General features: G+C 43.3%; 1 protein-coding gene across 1 annotated transcript in view; it reads right to left on the minus strand.

Moving 5' to 3' along the window:
• ITPRID1 (ITPR interacting domain containing 1) overlaps positions 1-19,013 on the minus strand; it is a 262,177-nt gene that overhangs the window by 181,277 nt on the left and 61,887 nt on the right. Inside the window, exon 3 of the mRNA XM_040433939.1 lies at positions 5,525-5,556. Coding sequence (XP_040289873.1) covers positions 5,525-5,556 — 32 coding nt within the window. The remainder of the gene's footprint in view (positions 1-5,524; positions 5,557-19,013) is intronic.

Raw genomic sequence — 19,013 nt, forward strand, 5'->3', positions numbered from 1 at the left:
GCAACATCGCACTCTGCAAGCAACTGTAAGGTCAGTGTGACATGCACAGAATGTGGTAGCACAGAACACAACACGGCTTTACACCCTGGACCACCCTCTCAGGTATCATCCCAAGCAGAGGAGCATGATGGAAAGCAGATAGACACTGACAGAGACACCACAGTAGTCTTTTCTTACTGTACTGAGATCTGTAAAGGACTCCCGGGAGGGAAGTCCTGCTCAAAAATCTGCCCTGTCAGAGTTTACCTGGCCAGTCATCGGGGTAAGGTGATCAAGGTATATGCAATCTTGGATGATCAAAGCAATTGGTCTTTAGCTAAATCTACCTTCTTCGACACCTTTAACATCGTAGGGCACGATTCTCTCTACTCCTTAAGGACATGTGTATGTACTGTTGAGACGGCGGGGAGGAAAGCAACTGGGTACAAGGTGGAGTCCATAGATGTTCAGACCTGCTTGTCACATTCAGCGTACAGAAAAGAACAAGTAAGCATGTGGCTGGAGGTAGATTACATGGCCATTGGATATCAATTTTACAGCAGGCCAGTGGACTACAGGCTCCAAAAATTATGCATTCAGCGAACATAAAAGAACAAGTAAGTATGTGGCTGGAGGTAGATTACAAGGTCATTTGATATCAATTTTACTGCAGGCCAGTGTATTACAGGCCCCAAAAATTATGCATTCACCGTACAGAAAATATCAAGTGATTATGTGGCTGGAGGTCTATTAGACGGTCAATAGTGATGAGCGGGAGGTGCCATATTCGATTTCGCGATATTTCGCGAATATTCGAATGAATATTCTTATTATTTTCGGCGAAATCGAATATTCGTAATTATTTAATTTTTCGCGAATAATATGCGATTAAAATAATCGTGCGATTTTTATTATTTTTTTTCCTGTATAAGGCAATGTTCCTATGACTATGGCTAGGCTAATATGTGTATTTTACGGATATTCCAAAAGACGAAGTTAGAGCAATATTAAGAAATTTCGTAAAATACACAAAAAAAAAAAAATCGGACGATTATTTTAATCTTATGATTTTTTTTTTTTTCCTATGACTATGGCTAGGCTAATATGTGTATTTTACGAAATTTCTTAATATTGCTCTAACTTCGTCTTTTAGAATATTCGGAATATTGCTCTAACTCCGTCTTTTAGAATATTACGAATATTCTAAAAGACGAAGTTATAGCAATATTAAGAAATTTCGTAAAATACACATATTAGCCTAGCCATAGTCATAGGAAAAAAAAAAAATCATAAGATTAAAATAATCGTCCGATTTATTTATTTTTTTTTTCGAAAAAAAAATTACGAATATTCGATTTCGCGAATATTTGGAACTATATTCTAAATATTCGCGAAATCTCGAAATTGCGATATTCGAGAAAAAAATTCGAAATTCGAATATTCGCGCTCAACACTAACGGTCAATGGATATCAATTTTACTGAAGGCCAGTACAAATACAGGTCAAATACATATGTTTAAAAAAACAAAAAATATAAAATTGGATTAAAAACATGGCTAACAAAAATCCCCCCTCTTGAAAAAAAACCTCATGATAATAGTTGAAACACGTGGTCGTCACAGGTGTTGAATTCCTCTGAGGCCCAAAATATTAGACATTCACCGGACAGAAAAGGCCTTTTATGCTGCTGTATTTACCTAAGACAGGGACCAATATTTGTTCTGAGTGGTGGAAGATATTTGTGGGCTGTCATCAGATTCCCCCCCCATCCTTGTTGCGCTGAACGTCCATTTGGACAGGACACTGGGCGAGGGGCAAGCCTAGAATTCCATGGCAAATTGTGCCAGCTCTGGCCACAGGTCAAGCCTGCACACCCAGTAGTCCAGGGATTCCTCGTTTCTAAGAGCATCCACATCGGCCGTTTACCCGATGTAGTCGGACACCTGTCAGTCTAGGCGTTCCCTGAGGCTGGATCCAGAGAGCGGCTGTTGATGGGTTTGCTGCAAGAATGATCTCATATCCGAAGTGACCAGCACATCTTCAAACCGCCCTCTGCTTGCATGCGCTGTTGGATTGGTACCCGCAACTGTTTCTCTGTGAGTGGAAAATCCTCTGCCAGCGCCTGCAAAAGCAGAATGCAGCATTTCTCGAAGCAAGGCCTGGAAGTGCTGCATTCTGACAGCCCTCTGTGATGATGGTAACATGTCCGCCATTTTGTTTTTGTACTGAGGGTCTAAGTACGTTGCCACACAGTACTGGTCCTTGCCCTTTATGCTTTTTATACAGGGGTCCCTCTTCAAAAACTGGAGCATGAAGGCTCCCATTTGCATTAAACTGGAAGCGGTGGAGTGGCCTGGCTCCTGCTCATCGTTCAGGATAATGTCGTCCTTGGTCTCCTCCCCCAGCGACGGACAACACCTGGGCTCCCAGAAAAGTTTAAAGCATGCTCTTCTTGCTCCTCCTCTGCCCCGACACTATCCTCCTCTGACTCCTCTTCAGACTCCTGTTGAATTGTCTCAGATGGAGTAGCCCCCCCTGGGAATTCATCCAGCATTGCGACTTCCTCATCTTCCTGCTCCTCGACAGCTTGATCAATGACTCGACGCAATGCACGCTCCAGAAAGAAGGCGTAAGGTACGATGTCACTGATGGTGCCCTGGCTGCCACTGACCAGTTTGGTGATCTAATCAAATGGCCTCAGAAGTCTGCAGAAGTCTGCATGCGTCGTGCATGAGCAGCCACTGGCGCGGTGAAAAAAAAACAAGCTGCCCAGAGTTCGTACAGGCACACTAACTGCACATTTCTGCTGGAGCAGTCTATCAAGCATATACAAGGTGGAGTTCCAGCGCGTTGGGCAGTCACAAATCCGACGTCTGACGGGCAGGTGGTGTCGCCGCTGAAAATCAGCAAGGCGAGCCATGGCTGTGTAAGATCTTCTAAAATGGCCAGAGATTTTCCTGGCCGGCCGCAAGACGTCCTAGACCCGGGGTATTTGGGAAAGAATCAATGCACGACTAAGTTCAGAATGTGTGCCATGCATATTATGTGTCATTTTGCCCTGTTTCAGCGTGCTCTGCAGATTGGCACCATTGTCGCACACCACTTTACCAACTATAAAATTGAGCGGGGTTAGCCACTGATCGGCCTGTGACCGCAAAGCTGAAAGGAGTGCAGGATTGGTGCGGTGTCTAGGCTCCGAGGCACAACAGCCGCAACACAGCATGGCAACGTCTCACCTGGCATGTCAAGGTTCTGGGAGCTTGGGGGGCGCAGCGAAAGAGGCGGTAGGAGTGGAAAAGGAGGAGTCAGCCAAGGAGGAGACAGACGATGGAGTAGGAGGAGGAGAAGAAGAGGCCAGGCCTGCATGCAATCCATGGCGGTAACATCAAATCCACATGGGTGCCACGGGTTGAATGCTTGACGGCCGTCAGAAGGTTCACCCAGTGGGCAGTAAAAGTTATGCACCTTCCCTGCCCGTGTTTGCTAGACCACATGTCTGTAGTCAGATGTATCTTGGCACCGACACTGTGTGCCAGAGATACATTCACTTGCTGCTGAACGTGGCCATATAGCTCCGAGTTGTCCTTCTGGGAGATATATTTCCTTCCAGGGACCTTCCAATGTGGTGTGCCAATGGCCACAAATTTTCTAAAGGCCTCTGAGTCCACCAGTTTATATGGCAGTAGTTGGCGGGCTAGCAGTTCCGACAAGTCAGCGATCAGCCGTTGGGCAAGAGGGTTATCTGGCGTCATCATCTTTTAACGCTCGAACATTTGGGCCACGGAAGCCTGCGTTTTGCCAGATGAACGCGACAAAGGCACGGTGGAAGGTGGAGTGGAGGACAAATGGGAGGAGAAGGAGAAGAGGCAGGACATGGAGCAACAGGAGTGTGGCTTTGTGGGTTCTGACGGTGTTGCTCCCACTGGGCTCGGTGATGGGAGGCCAGGTGCCTTAAGGAGGTCGTCCCTAGGTGAGTGTTGGGCTTACCGCGATTTATGCCTTGACAGCACAGGCTACAAATGGCAACACTATTGTCAGCAGCGGACACGTTAAAAAAAGCCCACATTGCGGAGCCATGTGCCGGTGTCCTGGGAGCGCCAGATGTGACCATGCATGGTGGCTGGCTCGTTTCAGATACATTAGCAGTCTGCTTTTTGCCTCCTGTGCACTGTAAGTTCTGCCTGCTTCTCCTCCTTCTCCTCCCTATCTGCTGCTCCATCTCTCCCTCTGAACTCCCCTCCTCTTCCTCTCTTGTGGGCACCCACGTGACGTCCATCGACACATCATCATAGTCACCTTCACCACCACAGACATTAGAGATCTAGCAACAGCGGGGACCACCCTCCTTGGGCTGATCTGGGATCATCAGACCGCTGGGTGGCGGCCGTTGCTACCTCCTCTTCCTGATCCAATGCCAAGAATGGCTACGCATCAGTAAGGTCTTGGAATGAATGAGAAAATAATTCCTCTCACTCAAACAGAGGGAATATGGTGGTGGTGTTGGTGTCTTTGGGGGTGCACACAGCAGAGAGTAAAGAGGGTAAAGAGGGTGCAGATATAGAGGATTAGGAGGGTGCAGAAGCGGAAAGCTGAGTGAGCCACTCAACCAAGTCTGGTGCGTCCTTTGAGGTAATCGCACCCACCTTCTGCATCTTCCCACTTAGGCTCCGGCATGGTTCACCTGCTCGACCCCTACCCCCCCTGCGGAATGACCTGCCTCTTCCTCTGCCTGTCATTTTCAAAATAACCCTGTGACAAAAGTCCCTATAGAAGAGCAGTATTTGTGGAAGAAGGTATATCACACCCCTGTCTCAATCAGTTTTTTGGGGGGGCAACTGGTATATCACACCAGTTGAAATTATTTGTTTTATTTGTTGACCAATAAACAAGTTAGACAGTCCTCTTATTTGGAAGACAGGCATAGTGTATACTGAATGTCAGACTGCACACTGTGTGAACTTGTATGAAGACAGAACAGCATTTATTATGCAGAGGAAGTTAATACCAACCACTGTATGAATTGTTATTATCCATATTGCCTCCTTTGCTGGCTGGATTCATTTTTCCATCACATTATACACAACTCGTTACGACCACCCTGCAATTCATCAGTGATGGTCGTGCTTGCACACTATAGGAAAAAGCTATGTCCTTTCTGGTGGCCAGGATTGTGGGAACTCACATGGGATAGTGCTTTTTGCTATAATGTGCAAGCATGGCCACCACTGCTGGAGTGCAGGGTGGACGTAACCATGGAAACAAGCCATGTATAATGTGATGGAAAAATGTATCCAGCCAGTAAAGGAAGCAATATGGGCAATCATAATACATTAGTAAGTGCCTGGTATTAATGTCCTCTACATTATAAATTATATTTGCTTAAGTGAGACAAACCCTTTGAATATATATCAAGTAACATATCTATCTATCTATATATATCCAGTTATATTTCTCTGTACAGCAATGTGTACATTATTTACTTTACACCATCTAGACTTCTGTTTGCACTTGTCTATCAGTAAGGTTTACCTTATTTTTATCTTACCTGTGCCTTTCATGCTTTCCATCCGGGGTGGACTGCAAACAGAAAAAGTTCAGTTTGATAAGACTTTTGTTAGCATCTGTTGTACAGTTTACTGTGTTAATATGAAAAAGTTTTGTTGTGATTATGACATTTGCTTTCTAAATTGTTCTACTGACAGAAAGCTGCAAAACAACCAGTGTAGTTGGAGTGAAGTGTTCTCAAAGATGAGTTTTCTTAAGATTTATGCAAAAAAAGCTAAAATTTTAATTAGAAAAATATATATTCTAGTATACAACACAGTTACATTACAGAAAAGGTGTCACCTATATATTTTTTGGCTAATTGAAACGAGATATTCAGTGGTATATTGTCAATGGAGGCAAACCATGTAGTCACTATGAGGTCTGTGGTGGGCCTGCCTGAGCCTGAGCCTTTCTGAGGCTATTAGAAGTCTCTGTATTTCTCTGGGCTGCCACAGTTCAGCCTCTCTCCCTTTTTGTTCAACAATAAGGCTACATTCACACAACCGTATCAATTTTGCAGAACATTCATTTCAATGGGGCCGCAAAAGATGTGGACAGCACACCATGTGCTGTCCGCATCCGTAGCTCCATTCTGCTACACCGCAAAAAAGATAGAGCATGTCCTATTCTTGTCAGCAATTGCGGAAATGCAAAACGCACAAGTGCCGCTATCTGTGTTTTGCGGATCCGCCAAACACTACGGTCGTGTGAATGTAGCCTAACACTATGCTTTTACTTAGTATTTTGCTCACTTAGCAGTGAATGTATAGTGTGTTGCTGTGGGTGGTCTTGATACAGGCATAATCAGGCAGTGTGTGTAGGGGGCACACTTATAGTGGGGGGCTCAATTGTAAGCACGTTGGTAGTGCAATAGTACTGCTCTAAATGACTTAAATCCAAAAATAAATAAAATTCAACACCAGTAAAGCATGTAAAATACTGACCTGAATTGGCACCTCCAAAAGAAAATGCACCCTGACACTTGTTTCGCATCAGCTTCCTCAGGGAACACTAAGGCCTCCTGCACACGACCGTATGGATTTTTCAGTGTTTTGCGATCCGTTTTTCACGGATCCGTTGTTCCGTTTTTTGTTTCCGTTGTGTTTCCATTTCTGTTCCATTTTTCTGTTCCGTTTTTCCGTATGGCATATACAGTATACAGTAATTACATAGATAAAATTGGGCTGGGCATAACATTTTCAATAGATGGTTCCGCAAAAAACGTAACGGAAACGGAAGACATACGGATGCATTTCCGTATGTGTTCCGTTTTTTGGCGGACCCATTGACTTGAATGGAGCCACGGATTGACATGCTCTATCTTTAAACGGAACGGAAAAACGGAAACGGAATGCATACGGAGTACATTCCGTTTTTTTTGCAGAACCATTGAAATGAATGGTTCCGTATACGGAACGCAAAAAAACGGCCAGTAAACGGGGGGAAAAAATGGTCGTGTGCAGGAGGCCTAATTTTGAGACTCATAGCTGAATGTTATTTACCTTTTCAGGGAACACCATATGATATTATGTCACTTTTTGTGCATATCTTCCCTCTTTAGCTGTTTCATGTAATATTATAACTGACATATTTTGGCACCACTTGTGGTTTTGGAGTGTCAACGCCTTTGTTTATTTGTCTTTTAAGATACATTTTAATGTTTTAATAAAGATATATTTTATATATTTGTACATTGTGCCTGCAGTGTGCTTCAGATATCTCATATAGGTGATTTGTCTTCTTTTGTTGCACCTGCACTTATTTCTATATGACGAAATAGCCCATTGTTGATAGGTGTGCTGCCTTTTTAGGATGTTAGAAGTCTTTGAATTTTCGAACCAAAACCGTGTTTTTAACTACCAATTCAGTTCTGAAGTGACTTGAAAGGGCTTATATAAAAGAAACCACCCAAAAATTGCCGCCTTTTAGAAACTGCACCCCTCAATTTATTTAAAACGGATGTTACAAATTTTGGGGGTGAAATGGAGGTGAAATTTAAAAATGTCTTTTTCTTTGTGCAGATTTTCCATTTTAATCTATTTTTCCTGTAACATAGCAAAGGTTAACAGCAAAACAAACCTAAATATTTTTTAACCAAATTCTGCAGTTTACAGAGACACCTCATATGTGGTAGGAAACCTCTTCATGGGTACACAGCAGGGCACAGAAGGAAAGGAGCACAATATTGTTTTTGGAGGGCAGATTTTGCTGGAATTGTTTTTGGGTGCCATTTCACACTTGAAGAGACCCTGAGGCACCCCTACAAAGGAAACCTCAAAAAGTGACCCCATTTTAGAAACTAAATCCTTTAAGGTATTAATTGAGGGGTAACGTGAATGCTTTGACCAAACAAGCTTTTCATAGAATTTAGAAACACTTGGCTGTAAAAATGAAAAATTACATTTTATTTCCAATAGAATGTTGCTTTAGCCCCATATATTTTTTTTTTCCTAAGGGGTAGCAGGAGAAAAAGTACACCATAATTTATGTATTTTTCCTGAATATGGCAACATCCCATATGTGGTCATAAGCTGCTGTTTGGGGGCACGGCAGCGTTCAAAAGGGAAGGAGCGGCATCAGGATTTTCTAACATGGAATTTGCTGAAATTGTTTTTTAGTGGCCATAACATTTTTATTTTTTGACCAATGTAGCTATGTGAGGGCTTGTTTTTTGAAGGACGGGCTGTAGTTTCTATTGGTATAAATTCCAGAGAAAAAAAAAGCAGGTTTGAGAGTTGTACTTATAAAAGAAGCCAAACAACGCGAGTTTGTGAGCGTTCGTCTGTTTGATTTCAAGTGTGTGTTTGTATTAAGTGTGTGACTTTAGATTACATGACTTCAGATTCAGGGACTTTAGAAGGGGACTACAGTAAGTTACATTCTTAGTAGTGTTGATCACGAATATTCAAATTGCGAATTTTAATCGCGAATATCGTCACTTCGAGAATTTGTGAATATTTAGAATATCGCTAAATATATTCGTAATCACGAATATTGGATTTTTTTTAAAATACCAGTTAATGCGAATTTTTATGCGAATTTTCGAAATCAAGAAAATAATGCCTGGAGATCCTGAATTCGCAAATTCTCGAAAATATGGCGAATATTCGCCCAAATATTAGCGAAATATCGCAAATTCGAATATTGCCCCTGCCGCTCATCACTAATTCTTATCACTGCACTGTATTGTTTTTTTCTCTAATCTCCATTTAGTATGTGTTCCGTTATTGACAACGCATTCAAGTGCACATCTTGTCTAATGTGTGCAGTCCTGGAACAGCCATTTGAGGTTACATACATTTGTTCAAAATTTGAGCAAATTGCCCATTTAGAATCGCACATTGAGTATCTAACCGAGAAGCGTTGACAATTTGGAAAAGAGTTTGCTGCTCACTGAGCAAGCACTCTATGGTTCATATGTGGGGGAGGGTGGTAGCGAGGAGGCTCAGGAAAGTGAGGTAGCTCTAGCTGGGTAACAGTTTGAAAGCGGGTAGAGGCAGGGCTGGTGCATTTGCGGATCCGCAATACACAGGCACCGTTCCATGGCCATTCTGCATCACGGATGCGGACCCATTCATTTAAATGGGTCCGCAAATGCAGAGATACGAAATGGTGCGGAATGGAACGGAACACTTTGGAAGCACTACGGAGTGCTTTCTGGGGTTCCGTTCCATGCTTCCGCACCGCCAAAATATAGAACTTACTCTATCTTTTTGTGGAAGTGAAATGGTCTGTGATCCCCATGCGCCTGCCCTACGGACGGTGCCGAGTACATTGCGGGCACAACTTGCGGTCCACAGCATGGGCACGGGCTTCACACGTTCGTGTCAACGAGCCCTAACACTGACATGGAAAAGGACCTAGGAATTTTGGTGAACAGCAAACTAATTTGTGGAAACCAGTGTCAGGCAGCTTCTGCCAAGGCCAATAAGATAATGGATTGCATCAAAAGGGGCATAGATGCCCATGATGAGAGCATACTGCTACCATTCTACACATCATTAGTCAGACCACACATGCAGTACTGTGTACAATTCTGGGCTCCTGTGAACAAGGCAGACATAGCAGAGCTGGAGAGGGTCCAGAGGAGGGCAACTAAAGTAATAACTGGTATGGATGGACTATAGAACCCTGAAAGATTATCAAAATTGGGGTTATTCACTTTAGAAAAAAGACAACTGAGGGGAGATTTAATAACTATGTATAAATATATCAGTACAGAGATCTCTCCCATCAGCTATTTATCCCCAGGACTGTGACTGTGACGAGGGGACATCCTCTGCGTCTCGAGGAAATAAGGTTTGTTCACAAACATAGAAAAGGATTCTTTACGGTAAGAGCAGTGAGACTATGGAACTCTCTGCCTGAGGAGGTGGTGATGGTGAGTACAATAAAGGAATTCAAGAGGGGCCTGGATGTATTTCTGGAGCGTAATAATATTACAGGCTATAGCTACTAGAGAGGGGTCGTTGATCCAGGGAGTTATTCTGATTGTCTGATTGGAGTCGGGAAGGAACTTTTTTCCCTTTTAAGTGAGTAAAATTGGCTTTTACCTCACAGGGTTTTTTTGCCTTCCTCTGGATCAACTTTCAGGATAAGGCCCCTTTCACACGGGCGAGTTTTCCACGTGGGTGCAATGCGTGAGGTGAACGCATTGCACCCGCACTGAATCCAGACCCATTCACTTCTATGGGGCAGTGCACATGAGTGGTGATTTTAACGCATCACTTGTGCGTTGCGTGAAAATCGCAGCATGCTCTATATTGTGCGTTTTTCACGCAACGCAGGCCCCATAGAAGTGAATGGGGCTGCGTGAAAATCGCAAGCATCCGCAAGCAAGTGCGAATGCAGTGCGATTTTCACGCATGGTTTCTAGGTGACAATCGGGATAGGGACCCGATCATTATTATTTTCCCTTATAACATGGTTATAAGGGAAAATAATAGCATTCTTAATACAGAATGCTAAGTAAATTAGGGATGAAGGGGTTAATTATTATTATTTTTTTTTTTATAAAACTCACCCCATCCCCTTGTTGGTGCTGCCCGGCTCGTCTTCTTTGTTCTTCTTTGATGACCTGGGAGGAAAAGGACCTTTGGTGACGTCACTGCGCTAATCACATGGTCCATCACATGTGTATTTTGCGGTCTGTTTTTCACAAATCCATTGTTCACTTTTTCGTTTCTGTTGTGTTTCCGTTCCGTAGTTCCGCAAAAAATCTCACTATGGTTTCCGTATGCGATCTTTTGTTTGCAGATCGCAAATGGAAACATAAAATTTTTCATCATTTATGTAAAGTACAGTAATGTATTTTAACAGTATACACATAGGCAAAGTGGGCATAGAGCCGCAAAAAACGGATGACAGGTGGATATGTTCCGTATGCATTCCGTATTTTTTGTGGACCCATTGACTTGAATGGAGCCACAGATCGTTATTTGCGGGCAATAAAAGGACAAGTTCTATCTTTCAGCGGAACGAAAATACAGGAAACGGAATGCATACGGAGTTCATTCCGTATTTTTTTGCAGAGCCATTGAAATTAATGATTCGGCATACGGAGTCCGCAAAAACTGAACGGAAACGGAAAAAAAACGTTTGTGTGCAAGAGGCCTAAGACAGATAGTGATACCTCATAAAAAAGTTCTTAATAAACATTCTCCATATGCCTAATTTATGTATAGATGATTTTGTGAATGTCATTTTTTTTTTTTTTAAGATGTTATGCGTAGAAGGCTTGTTTTAACATTTTTGAGGGAATTTCTAAAATCCACTTTTGAAGTCACATTTTCACAAAGGGTAACAGGAGAAAAAGCACCACAAATTTTGTTAAGCATTTTCTTCTGAACATGGCAACACCCCATATGTATTCACAGGGGCGGACATACCGCCTGTGCAGCTGGTTCAGCAAGGGAGGGGGCCTATCCCAGTGTCAGAAGAGGCGTTTATTTTTTATCTTATCATATTTTTCATTGCCTACCTCTGCCAACAGGGTAACCTAGGCACCTTGGTGTGGACGTCGGGAGGGGCAGAGTTTTTTTGGGGGGTCTGATTAGCACTTACTGTGAATCTGCTGCCTGTTTGTGTCTACACTCCATAGCTGAAGGACCTTCGATGAGGTCACCGTCATGTGACCAGTGCAGCAGTGGAGACCTGTGATGCCATGGAATGAATGTGAGTGCCAGACAAATGCTGGGAGATGCAGGGATCTCAAGTCTCCCGGACGTTCAGTGAGTCTCCCGCTATTAGATAGCGGCTCCCTGACACCCGCATGTGAGACAATATATCCCGGAAAGGTTTATCTCAGTCAGATAGCAGAGCAGAGAGATAAGAGAAGTGACAGGACAGAGTTTAGATTATAAGTTGAATTAACCCTTTAGGGTCAAATTGGCTTCTCAAGGAGATCTATATGTTAAAGGCATCCCTTCTTCTGTCTCATTCAGTAGCTATAGAACTATTGAGAGAGATGTATTTTTTTTTAAATACATTTACACATTTAACCCTTCATTTTAATTATATTATTTACCCCAGTGTTAGGCCTCATGCACACGACCGTTGTTTTTTGCGGACCCATTGACTTTCAATGGGTCCATGGAAAAATCGGAAAATGCACCGCTTGGCTTCCGTGTCCGTGATCCGTTTTTCCAGTCAGTGAAAAAAATATGACCTGTCCTATTTTTTTCACGGACAACGGTTCACGGACCCATTCAAGTCAATGGGTCCGTGAAAAATCACAGATGCACACAAGATAGTCATCCGCGTCCGTGTCCGTGATCCATGTCCGTTTTTCCTATCATTTTCAATGCAAACTTGACTTATTATTTTTTTTCACTTTTCATGTCCGTGGATCCTCCAAAAATCAAGGAAGACCCACGGAAGAAAAAACGGTCACGGAACAACGGAAATACGTTTTGCGGACCGCAAAAAAAAAACGGTCGTGTGCATGAGGCCTTAAATTCACACCCCCTGGATGCTTGTTTTTTTCCTACAGTGGGATAGATAATTACACACAGGGTTTTAAAGAATAAACTTCCTGACTCAGACCAAGAGCCGACTCAGCGAGTCAGCAAGTGAATCCAAGCTTCCGTCATCAGCGCATGCGCATTGCGCAACCTAAGATTCGATTCCCTTGCTTCTTGTCAACTCAGCGAATGAACCGATTCATGTAAAAGATCCGAACTTCCCATCTCTAGTTTACTCACAGTAAATCTTTCCGACAACCTGTAGCATTGTCCCCTTCTCGGCGCGTGCGCACAGTGCAAGAAGAAGCCGATGCCAGCAGTCCGCAACGGCGCATCAGGCTGAGCCTGTGCGCACGCGCGGGATCTCAAAGCGGGAGGAGGGGGAGGGAGGGAGAGGTGGCACTGAGGAGTAGAAGGCGGCACTGGGTACGAACGGCGATGCGTGCGGCCGGGCACCATGCATCCACAGACCTCCCCTGCTTGGGCACCCTAATTCAATGATTGACAGGTTAGTAAAACCAGTTTTTCCGCAGAATAAAGCCACAAATAGCTTTTATAAGGCCACCTTAGAAATCGGAATGCTACCCTGGACATGAGCATATGTTTAGCTCACAGGGCTTATAGGTGGTGACAGAATCCCTTTAATCATATACATAAATATGATAATTTGGGGCAGGGTAATGAGCCCAGTCCTCCACACCATAGAGCAAAGTGTGCAGATACTGCATATGTTTGGAAAATGTAATGAAAAGTTTGTGAAAGAAAAAAAAAGAAAACCTCCCTGAAATGAGAAGTGCACCTCCCTGAAATGAGAAGTGCACCTCCCTGAAATGAGAAGTGCACCTCCCTGAAATGAGAAGTGCACCTCCCTGAAATGAGTTTTTGCAGGTTGGGATGTCTGGAGATGTGGTTCTCCCCATTATACCTCCTCCCTGCTTAGTAGGAGGGAAATATGTTATTTAACTGGGACTGTATGTTAGAGGGGCTGAAGGAAGGGGAGGGGTTTCAGTTACATAGGACTGTATGTTATAGAAGACTATAAGAAAGATATGTTTTTTACATGGGACTGTATGTTATAGAAGATTGGAGGGAGATGACTGATGTTATTTACATGGGACTGGATATTTAAGAAGACTGGAGGGTAAGGAGTGATGTTATTTATATGGGACTATGTGTTGGAGGAGGGTGAAGGAGGGGATTTAAGTTATTTACATGGGACTGTATGTTATAGAGAACTGTAAGGAAGAGAAGTTATTTACATGGGACTGTAGGGAGAGAACTGGTGTTATTTACATGGGACTGCATGGTATACAAGACTGAAGGGAGAGGAGTGAAGTTATTTACATGGGACTGCATGGTATAGAAGACTGTAAGGAAGATAGGTTATTTATATGGGACTGTATCATATAGAAGACTGGTGGGAGCCGACTGGTGTTATTTACATGGGACTGCATGGTATAGAAGACTGGAGGGAGAGGACGGGCATTATAATTTATGGGGGATCTACAGAGATGATTATAACTCTGGGGGGTACGGCAGGATGTATTATAATTACAGCGGGCACTGCAGGGAACATTATAAATACTGTGGGCAGTGGTGGAGGGCATTACTACTACTGAGGGCTCTATAGAAGTGCCTTATGGATTATAAGAGGTGCTCTATAGGGAGGCCTTATTAGTACTGAGGGCACTGTAGGGAACCTTATTACCACTGGGGATACTATTTGGGGGTGGCTTCCACCTGACAGTGAGCCCGATCATGTAATGTCACTGGCACTAATGGACATGCTTTAGCGCTGCCTTAGCCTGTAAAACGACTAGGGCAGCGCTAAAGCCAACCATCAGTGCCGGTCTGTGTTGGGCCCATGTTCATATATGCCTGCATTATTGAGAACAAAAATGAATATTTGAATATATGCAAATGATCCTCTAGGAGCAACAGGGGCGTTACCATTACACCGAGAGGCTCTGCTGTCTCTGCAACTGCCGCTCCATGTCTACATTGACATGGCCTGGCAGTGAAAATGTCATCCCACCGGGCCATGTCAGTCCTTTAATTGTCCAAGTGTATGAGGGAGTCCTGAGGGATAACTGAAGGCCTAGGGAGCATTTTACCATCAGCTATGGACTTCATTGGGGGAGAAAGCGGGCACTAAAGTGCCTAGGGCAGCATCAAATCTAAATATGGACCTGGCTCCACAGCAGTAGCAGGATGTAGTGTCACACATCACACTGCTGGTCTGTGTATGAGGAGGAGCGGTGCGACCGGGAACCTGCTGTGCTCCTCCTCCTACACAGACCAGCAGAGCAATGTGTGACACTACATCCTGCTACTGCTGTGGAGCGCCAGCGGCTGAACTGTGATGAGGAACTAGGTGAGTATATTTTTAAAAATTCCTGGGAAGGGGGCACATATCTGACTATTAATACTGTGAGGGGGCATGCAGCGTACTCAAGTTGTGTGCAATAGGTGTTTCTGGGTGATGTAGTGCAATATACACTAACCTGGTACAGCTGACTCTCTGCAAGGGCAGGTATAGGTAGAAATAGTTCGTGACGCCAGTGCCAAGTAAACGGTGGCACGCCGTTTGCGGATGCAGGAATAAATTGAGGAAACGTAGGATTAAAACAGAACTCCAACTTTAGTAGTTTTTCCAAGCAGAGACAATAATGGAAATGCAGTTCCTTAGCATACAGTCGATTTGGCAATTCGGTCGATGCAGGCAATTCAGTTACAGCAGGGTAATTACAGAGTGTTGAACACAGGACTTGCAGCACAGGAGCTTGCACTCTAATTCTGTCTGATCCTGGAATATAGCAATTCTTCACCAAGGCCCATTAACCTATTTCTGGCTTTATATCCTTGGCTATGGCTTTTATAAGTACCTCCTCTGTCTTTCTCAGTACCTCTGGCTTTCCTGATCTTTGCCTCTGTCTCTCTCAGCTTCTGAATGGTTCCTCAGGCTCTTGGTCTAACATATTCCTGCTTCTGCACATGGGAATTCAGGAGGGAATCTTCTCCTGAACAGCAGGCTTCTGGCCTGGACTTGTCTCAGACATTGTCTAATCTCCAACTGTAGATTACAGACACTAGACTCCGTCTGCCTTGCACTTCCCTGACTGGGCCTTATATAAACTAGGGCTCTCTAGCTCCCTCTAAGGACTAGAAGCTGGAATAACACCCCTAGCAGGCCTGTACATGCAAGTTTCAAGTAACAGGGAAATACATAACATTACATTACATGACATTTTATAAAACTGACATATACCAACTTCTCCATAATTAAGGAGGGACGACAGCACACCAAGTGACACTTTGGTAGTGACGGGTATTACAGTCCCCGTACACTACAGGCACATATCTGGACATAACTACTATGTACTGGCACAAAGAGGAATAATTACTATGTGGGGGCATTAAGGGGACTGGGTGTGTATAGTTATGCTTTGGGCAGAGTTAGAGGCGTGACCTAGTATGAAAAGAATATATATACATATTGTAAACATATTCACAAGATGTTTTTTATTTGCACATATACGTTTATATTATTTGTATGTGTGATGGGGGGGGTACATCCTTTGCACAGGGGCCCTTTGCTGCCTGTGTCCGCCCCTACAGTATTCATAAATTGATGTTTCAGCACACCGCAGAGATCAGAAAAGGAGTACAATATGGTTTTTGGAGGGCAGATTTTGGGGGAATGATTTATGGGCACCATATTGCTATTGATCAGCCTCTGTACAGCCATTTTCTGAAGAATAGTACATTTTCTTTTTCTTTCAACTGAGCTTTATGATTGGTTCTATTTTGGGGTACATACAACTTTTTCATCCCTTTTTATTTCGCTTTTTGGAAATCAGGATAAAAATCGCTTTTTGGGTTTTGTTATTGCGGTGAACACCTTGAGGGAAAAATGAGACGTTATCTTTATTCTGCTGATCAGTACGACTACAGAGATACCAATTTTATATAGTTTTCTTATGTTTTACCTCTTTTACATAAAGTACAGTATGTTTTATTTTTTTTTATCCTATTTTTGTGTCATAATTTTCTGAAAGCCATATATATATTTTTTTTAATGCTGATCGTCTTGTGTCAGTGCTCATTTTATGTGGGATGAGTTGACATTTTCATTGGTACCCTTTTGGGGTACATATTATTTTGGCTGTTTTGACACCATTTAAGATTTTGCATTTCATTTGGAAGTCATGGTCCCAGAGTCTGGAGGAAGAGTGGAGAGGCACACAGTCCAAGTTGCTTCAGGCCCAGTGTGAAGTTTCCACAGTCAGTGATAGTTCAGGGAGCCATGTCATCTGCTGGTGTTGGTACACTGTTATTTCAAGTCCAAAGTCAGCGCAGCCGTCTACTAGGAAATTTTAGAGCACTTCATGCTTCCCTGTGCTGACAAGCTTTTATAGAGAAGCTGATTTCATTTTCCAGCAGGACTTGGCACATGCCCACAATGTCAACAGTGCCAATATCGAGTTTAATAACCATCGGAGACGGGCAGCTTCTGGTAGGTTTCTTTTGTTGCTATTTAGTGCTGCTGGGGCAGCATTTTTGTGCTGCACCGTGGTATTTAGTTTTGCTGGCGCTGTATATTGTCCTGCACTGTATTATTTAACTCACCCCATCCACTTGGTCGCGTAGCAGATCTCCTCTTCTTTCTACTTTCGTCAGGACCTGGCTAAAGGACCTGTGGTGACGTCACTGCGCTCATCACATGGTCCATCACATTGCCAATCAACATGGCGATGGCCATGTGATGAACCATGTGATGAGTGCAGTGACGTCATCAAAGGACCTTTAGCCAGTTCCTGAAGAAAGTAGAAAGAAGAGGAGATCCGCTACGCGACCAAGTGGATGGGGTGAGTTAAATTTGTTTATTATTTTTAACCCCTCAATGGACATTGTACTAAGCATTCTGTATTAAGAATGCTATTATTTTCCCTTATAACCATGTTATAAGGGAAAATAATAAAGATTGGGTCCCCATCCCCATCGTCACCTAGCAACCATGCGTGAAAATCACATCGCATCCGCACTTGCTTGCGGATGCTTGCTATTTTCACACAGCCCCATTCACTTCTATGGGGCCTGCGTTGCGTGAAAAACACACAATATGGAGCTTTCTGTGATTTTCACGCAACGCCAGAAGTGATGCGTGAAAATCACCGCTCATGTACACAGCCCCATTGAAGTGAATGGGTCCGGATTTAGTGCTGGTGCAATGCGTTCACCTCACGCATTGCACCCGCGTGGAATTATCGCCTGTGTGAAAGGGGCCTAACATATGAGAAATTGTCATATGGAAAAATTATGGTGAAATTATGTTGGAGATTTGCAGTCAACAGTAGAGCTGAGCGGCAGGGGCTATATTCGAATTCGCAATATTTCACAAATATTTGGGCGAATATTTGTCATATATTTGTGAATTCGAGAATATTTTCTTGATCGCGAAAAATCGGCAATGTAATATTTGCGTAATGCACGCGAAATACAGGCGTGGGTCACTTTTGCTACATTTTTCACGCTGCTAGAAGTTTCCTGAGACTGGAGAAAATGGTTGGCACTGCAGAACATTAAAAATGGCTTTATACTGTATGCAGTTAGAGTGCTCCAATTTATTCGTGATTGTGCAAATGGGCACTAATGATGAGAATATTTTGGCTAAATACGTGACACCACATTTTAGCAGGTCTGCATGCATGTATGGACAGCAGAACTACCTAACACACTGCACTGCAACAGCTACACTATATCAGGACTAACTATCTGTATTATATATATAAGCTATCTAACTATCTATCTAATGTAATGAGTGGAAAACACAGAGCACAGCAAGGACACTGCTCTCTCTCTCTCTCTCAGAACTTTAAAAACCGGTGGAAAATGGCTGCTGGGGAGGTTCTTATATAGTAAGGGGTAGGCAACTTTCCTATTGGTTGCTAGGGATGCTGCTAAGCTCAGACAAAGACATTGCAGCCTTCTCATTGTCCCACAAGCAAGAAGGGAGGTTACTGATAGTGCTGAGCGAACTTGTGTTTTAAGTTCGGGTTCGGGTTATCGAAGAATTGCGTTATGGATTCCGCTACCATGAACGCGATTCTTCGATAACCCGAACCCGAATTATAGACGCCGAACTTAAAACACAAGTTCGTTCAACACTAGTTACTGATGGAAAAAAAATCTAGAATATTCGAAATTACGAATATATTGCACTATATTCTAAATATTCGCGAATTCTCGAAGTGCCGATATTCGAGATTAATATTCGCAATTCGAATATTTGTGATCAACACTAGTCAACAGTTACTGGGATGACTTAAAGTGGTTTTCCAGGATAAGCATATTGATATCTATCCCTCGAATAGGCCATCAATATCAGATTAGTAGGGCTACAACTGTCAACATGTCCTCCAATCAGTTACTTAAAGAGTACACATTACAGTACATATAGGTATTGTGGTTTTGTATCATTCAAGTGAATGAAATGAAACTGCAAGGCCCTGCACTGTCACTACG

The sequence above is a fragment of the Bufo bufo genome, chromosome 5 (genome assembly GCF_905171765.1).
Source record: "Bufo bufo chromosome 5, aBufBuf1.1, whole genome shotgun sequence".
Classification (NCBI taxonomy): domain Eukaryota; kingdom Metazoa; phylum Chordata; class Amphibia; order Anura; family Bufonidae; genus Bufo; species Bufo bufo.